Source organism: Mirounga leonina, unplaced genomic scaffold (assembly GCF_011800145.1).
Source record: "Mirounga leonina isolate KUSES-001 unplaced genomic scaffold, KU_Mleo_1.0 Mir_376, whole genome shotgun sequence".
In the NCBI taxonomy this organism is placed as follows: domain Eukaryota; kingdom Metazoa; phylum Chordata; class Mammalia; order Carnivora; family Phocidae; genus Mirounga; species Mirounga leonina.
The window spans coordinates 628,937-634,936 of NW_023270718.1; the positions used below are offsets into that span (position 1 = coordinate 628,937).

The 6,000-nt window shown below is 52.2% G+C and overlaps 1 protein-coding gene across 6 annotated transcripts; it reads left to right on the forward strand.

Moving 5' to 3' along the window:
• The first annotated feature begins 1,234 nt into the window (after window positions 1-1,234).
• On the forward strand, window positions 1,235-5,319 carry TEX101 (testis expressed 101). Of its 6 annotated transcripts, none has more exons than XM_034986621.1 (6): window positions 1,235-1,840; window positions 2,374-2,478; window positions 2,596-2,739; window positions 2,864-3,058; window positions 4,279-4,407; window positions 4,567-5,319. In XM_034986621.1, the coding sequence occupies exons 2-6, from the start codon at window positions 2,412-2,414 to the stop codon at window positions 4,776-4,778; spliced, it is 747 nt and encodes a 248-aa protein (XP_034842512.1). In that variant the 5' UTR covers window positions 1,235-1,840; window positions 2,374-2,411; the 3' UTR covers window positions 4,779-5,319. The 6 variants fall into 6 exon arrangements, with proteins under 6 accessions (XP_034842512.1, XP_034842514.1, XP_034842516.1 ...); XM_034986623.1 differs by having other exon boundaries at window positions 1,235-1,813; XM_034986620.1 differs by having other exon boundaries at window positions 1,236-1,824.
• Window positions 5,320-6,000: the final 681 nt, after the last annotated feature.

Sequence of the window (6,000 nt, forward strand, 5' to 3'; positions counted from 1 at the left end):
AGGAAGGAGGGGGCTGGCAACATGGACCCACAGATTCCTGAGAGATGAGAGAACTGGGGGCCAGGCATCAGGGACCCAGTATTTGAAGTGAATTTCTTACTATCTTTTCTCATACTTTGCTCCTGGAGGCCGTGCCAAAACCACAGTGAGCACTAAAAACTGTCTATCCTGTAAGTCTGTTCCTTGTTAAAGGGCATCAATCAAGACAGTCCCTTCGGTTATTCTAAGAACTGCCAAAGCTTCCAGAATGTGCCAGCCAGACAGTGAGGACAGAATCAGCCATGCTCACTACCATCATACAGAGAGACCTCCTCCCCTGAAATCTGTGGGCACTGCCCTGGTCAGGTTGCTGGGGGCAAGGATGGGATTGGCCATGGTCCTTTTGTAAGGTGCTTCATCCCTTCCTGCCTCCTAATGATCCCAACGCACCCTGTCCTATAGCCCCAGGATGTAAAGGCATCTGACACCTAAATATTTCTCATCCCCTCCCGGAATCACATGCCGATTCTTAGTGTTTGGAATGTTAAAACATGAAATAATTGGGGGCTACAATATAACCCAATTGTAACTCTTTTCTCCTGGGTTATTTCATCTTTGAAAACATTTTTTGGTGGATTCTAAAAGGCCATAATATTCTTCCTGATCTAGCTAAATTGCTTTCTCTTGTATTTGTATTAACTCTCCCTAGTTCTTTTTAAAGTTCTAATTGTGCTATTTCCTCTATTAAAAATATTCATTTACACCACAGCACTCACAGAAACAGCACCAAGTCTGAGAGTACACCAAGGACCCCTTTGCTTCATGTTACATATAGATCTGGACAGCTTACATACGTATGAAACAGAGTTTTCAGCCACGAACAAGAAATCCGAATGAGGGCGCCTGGGTGGCTCAGTCGGTTGGGCGACTGCCTTCGGCTCATGTCATGATCCCGGAGTCCCGGGATCGAGTCCCGCATCGGGCTCCCTGCTCGGCGGGGAGTCTGCTTCTCCCTCTGACCCTCCTCCCTCTCATGCTCTCTGTCTCAAATAAATAAATAAAATCTTAAAAAAAAAAAAAAGAAAGAAAGAAATCCGAATGAAAGCCACGTCTTCCCGGTGGCAGTGGCACGGCCACGTGGGTGAGCTACAGCGGCAACCTGCGCCCTCACAGTCACTGCTCATGCCCCCAGTCAGGGGGGCTGGAAGTGACTCTGAAGCCGGTATTTCTCTGTTCAGCCTTCCAGGAGGCGGCCGGCGCTGTGACGCAATCAGAGGGAGACGCCCGGCCTGGCCAGGAACCGCCGCGCGTGAAGGTGACAAGGGCAAGCTGCCTCCCAGGGCCCACGGCCATCGGGCGGGTGCTGCGGCAGGGCCCAGGCTGGGAACACGGGAGGCGATTTGGGCAGGGAGAGTAGTTCAGTGGAGGACAGCCAAGGGCGTGACCTCCTAGCCTGGCTGGAGAAGCAGAGACTCCACCGCCCAACGAGAGAAAGCGATCAGGGAGGCCGTTTGAGGACGCACCGCCCGCCCTGCTTTGCTCACTGGGCGCTGCGAACACAGCGACCTCGCTGCAGCCCCAGCACGCTCGCCACTCGCCATTCTGCGCATGCGTGCCTTCTAGGCCGGGCAGGAATGGGCTTCTCCAGGGCCAATGGGGTGCGGCGTTCCTTCGGGTTCATCCAATGAGCGCATCAGATGCTTTCACATTGACCAATGGGGCTTCGAGTAACCTGTTGGGCGAAGCTGGCCCCGCCTTCCGTGTGTCCGAGAGACGAAGCCAAGGCTGAGTGGAACGAGAGGGGCGTTCCGGGCCGTTCCTTCAGCACCGTGAGGTTCTTGTGAGGTTCTCTGAAAGCCAGGTGGAATTTGGGTCCCTTAAGGAGAAAAGGACCCAGATTCCTGGGTCCTGAGGAAAGAGGAGGGGTGGGGGGGCAGGACTCCTGGTCTGAGCGGGATGGAGGCCGGGGGGCTCAGAGTCCTGCGGCAAATGGCGGCTGGAACCCAAAGCCCTGGATCCCTCGGTAGAACAGGACTGGGATCTCAGAATTCCGAGTTCTGGGGGGCCGAGAATCCCGGGGCGTGGGAGAACATAGGCTTGAACCAGGCCTCCTGAGCCTGAGGCCGAAGGGGCGTCCGGGCCGCACCCGGGACCCCGAGGCTGGAGGGTGCTGGTCGTTGAACTCCTCTGTCTTCGCAGAATACGGGTTTGGGTCGCAGGGCTGCAGCTGGGGAAACTGAGGCACAGTAAACGTGCCAATGTGCTCACACTCGCAGGCCAGCCAGGGCCACCCCGACAGTGGAGGCTGCGCCCCGCAGTGACAGTTCTTGCCAGAAGGTCGATGCAGCCTCGCTGTGGGAGGCTGAACAGCCCCCCTTCTCTCTCAAATCGCAGATCCGTAGCCGCTCTTCCAAGCCGCTCAGAAAGACGCCATGGGAACCCGTCGTGTCCAGGGTTTGCTGTTCCTCCTCCTCCTCCTCGGGGCCCCCTCCTTGGCCTGTAAGAACGGGGGGTCCCGGGGGGCGAGCTGAGCTGGTTCAGAGAGGATGCACCTCTGGGGAAGGAGGACTGGGGGGGGGGGGGCAGGTGCTTAACGTGGTCTCATGTCCTCCCCAGCGGAGCAAAAGTTGCACTGTCACAAGGGCATATGGATGAGTGTAGAAGAGGACCCACGGAAGACGTTTAATTGGACCACAGAGAACGTTGAGACTTGTGACAGTGGGTCATTGTGCCAGGAATCCCTTCTGATGATTAAAGCAGGTAAAGCGAGAAAGGGCAGGTGGGTCGGGTGGGAGGAAGGGTATGTTGTGGCAGGGCTGTGCCCCTCCCCTGGGGCCAGGCCATAGGCCCACCATCCCCCTTCTTTCCTCCTGTCTCCGAACAGGGGCCAAGACAGCAGTTTTGGGCACTAAGGGCTGCGTGGCGGATGGGACACAGGCGATAATGTACGTCCAGCACTCCCCGCCCCCAGGCATAATCACCGTCTCCTACAGCAGCTACTGTGAGGAGCCCTTATGCAACAGCAGGCAGAACTTACTGGAGCTGTGGAAGGAGGAAGAGACCCAGGGGCCGTGGGGAGGTGAGACGTGCGCACTGAGGGAAACTCGGTAACCCCTGGGAAGACGGCGGGTCTTCCTTCTCTGTGTTCCTACGTGGCTCAGGCCCCATGGGGCCAGACACAGAAGAACCTCAGAGCTTTTGCCTGCCTTTTCCTAAACGGTTACCTTGGGGTCTAAACACTGCTCAGAGCACTGGGCTGTCAGTGAAGGCTGAGGTGTCAGGTTGGGTTTTGTGTTGATTAGGCAACAAAGTGTCAGCGGAGGTTTCCAAGCAGGATGGTGTGGCATGACCAGTCTGGCAGTTACTGCTTCCCCGGTCTGGCCAGGCCCTACGGCAATCTGGCCCTGCCCAACTTCCCAGCTCACTTCCTTCTCTTCCTTCCCTGTTTGTTGTGTTTCAGCTGGGGCCAGTGGTCAAAATACTTAACAACGGGGGCGCCTGGGTGGCTCAGTCGTTAAGCGTCTGCCTTCGGCTCAGGTCATGGTCCCAGGGTCCTGGGATCGAGCCCCGCGTCGGGCTCCCTGCTCTGCGGGAAGCCTGCTTCTCCCTCTCCCACTCCCCCTGCTTGTGTTCCCTCTCTCGCTGTCTCTCTCTCTGTCAAATAAATAAATAAAATCTTTAAAAAAAAAATACTTAACAACAGATATGGTACTGGCCAATCAGAATGGATGCTGGCCATAAAAAGAACCGTCCACCCCTATCTGTGCCTACCAGCTGAATACCAACACTGCAGTGTCTCACAGTCCCCGAAATCCACCAAGCTGCTCACACCTCCCAGCCTTTGTCCTTGCTGTTTACTTTGCTACCCACCCCAACCCCCATTTTCACTCCGCTAACCTCTGTTCACCCTCCACCTCAACTCAGGTGTCCACTCTGTGAAAATAGTTAGCAAATTCTTCCAGGTGGTTAGATACCCCTCCATTCCTTTGCCATCATACCTTGGACACAGGGCCTGCTGAGATGTACTATATTACTGGCATGTCCTTCTTCTAGATGGTGATCTCAGTGGCAGGAACTGTGTCCTTTTCATGTCTGTCTCCACACCTAAGCACACGGTTTGGAAGTCATGTGGGATGGGTTCTGATAGCAAAGAGTCAGTTGGAGAGGCATGGCAAGGTTGCAGTGATAGGCCTTGATTGTGGGGGTGTCAGCAGCAAAGACTTGGGGGAGAGAGGGAAGCAAGAAGAGACAAGTCCAGGGGCAGGACATACCCTAATTGCCCTCTGTTTCTCCCTCTAGCTCCCAGTATGTCACCACGCCTCCACTGCCCAACCTGTGTGGCTTTGGGGACCTGTTTGAATGCTCCTTCTCTTCCCTGTCCCAATGATACAATTCAGTGCTATCAAGGAAGACTTCAGATCACTGGAGGTAAACTGAACATCCGGTGGTTTCAGAGGCTGGAAAACCAGACATCTGGGTGGATCCCAAGGGGTTCTGACACTCGGGGTTTGGGGAATGAGGAAGGACGGATTCCTCTCTGATTTCCTAAAACATCCATGTATCTCCCCATCCTTTCTTGTTCCATAGGAGGCATCAGCTCATTTTTGGAGGTCAAAGGCTGTACATCCATAATTGGCTGCAGGCTGATGTCTGGGATCTTTACAGTAGGGCCCATGTGGGTGGAGGAAATCTGTCCATATCAGTCTCTCCTTCAACCCCGAAATACTGAAAATGGGGCCACCTGGCTTCCTGATTCGGTTTGGAGGTTAGAACTAGTGCTGCTGATGTTACTGCAGTAACTTGTCCATTGTTCCTGAGGAGGTGCTTCTTGTCCTGGGCCGCAGGACACCCCTCCTGACTGCTGGTCATCAACAAGTTGAGGAGCAAGAGGAGAGCTAAGAACAGAGAGAGTTCCTGTGGATGTATTTTATATTTCCAATAAAGTTTCTGCTGTGATTGGTGTATAACCCAAGACTAGAAGTGGAATTTTAGTGCTGAAAGGGCCCTTAAAATTCGTTGTCTCCAACCCACACATTTTGCAGGAAACAGAGATCTGGAAAACTTGAGCGTCTCACACTGACATAGCTATGGGCAAAGCAAGACCAGAACTTCGATACTTGGACCTAAAGTCTGGTTTTCCTTTCACTCTGATTGGTCACTTTTTCTTGTTAGCTGGGCAAGAGATCAGCATTAGCCTCCTTCAGAGCACTCTGAGCCCAACCGTAAGGCCACAGTTCGCTGTTTTGCTCTAATATTTCCCTGGGAGGTATGGCAGATTTTGAAAAATCAGACTCCACGTTCTGTTAAAACAGACCCCATCTCCTATGTCCTGTCTCTTGCCCCTTTACATCATTCCTTTCCTTCTCTGCTGCTTACTTCATGCATCTTCAGTGGACACAGGGCACGTAAGAGGCAGCTGGGGCTCAGCAGGGTATGAAAACTGGGGCCTAGGACTCTTGGGGGGAAGATTTGTTTTTAGTTTCTCCTGCTTATTATGCAAGAACACACAAAACCCATCTTATTATAAAAGACTCCAATGATATAGGAGCCACATAGGAAAAAGTAAAAGGTGGGGAGAGGATAAGGGGGAATAGACATTTATTATTTTATTTAAATAGTTTTATTGTGGTTTAACTGACATAGCCAACTGCACCAGGGGTGGAAGAAGACTTAATGAAAACTACTGACTCCTACAAAGGACAAAGGACAGGGGAGTTTGGCCATAGTATAGTCTATCCAAGTTCTTTCTAGAAAGTTTTCTGGTTCTAAATCAACTCTTTGAGTTAAAGACGCACTCCAGCTAATACTTTATCTTGGTCCCTAGGCATCCAGTTTCCCATCATGTCAGTTTGCAGGAGAAAGCACAAACAAATCAAATTTGAATTTAATGAGGGGGCATTTAAGTCTCTGAAATAATAAGCATTCAGAACCATGACTGGTAAATGCCATCTAGGGCAAAAACAAAAACAAGCCAACTAGATGTTTCTCATAGAAGAATGGCTTTCTTTTTTTTTTTTTTTT

Excerpts from the sequence above, each read along its gene's own strand:
- TEX101 (XM_034986621.1), top strand. The coding sequence starts at position 2,412 with ATGGGAACCCGTCGTGTCCAGGGTTTGCTGTTCCTCCTCCTCCTCCTC. Across the intron at positions 2,479-2,595 it reads CGGGGCCCCCTCCTTGGCCT|CGGAGCAAAAGTTGCACTGT; the intron begins GTAAGAACGGGG and ends TGTCCTCCCCAG. Across the intron at positions 2,740-2,863 it reads CCTTCTGATGATTAAAGCAG|GGGCCAAGACAGCAGTTTTG; the intron begins GTAAAGCGAGAA and ends GTCTCCGAACAG.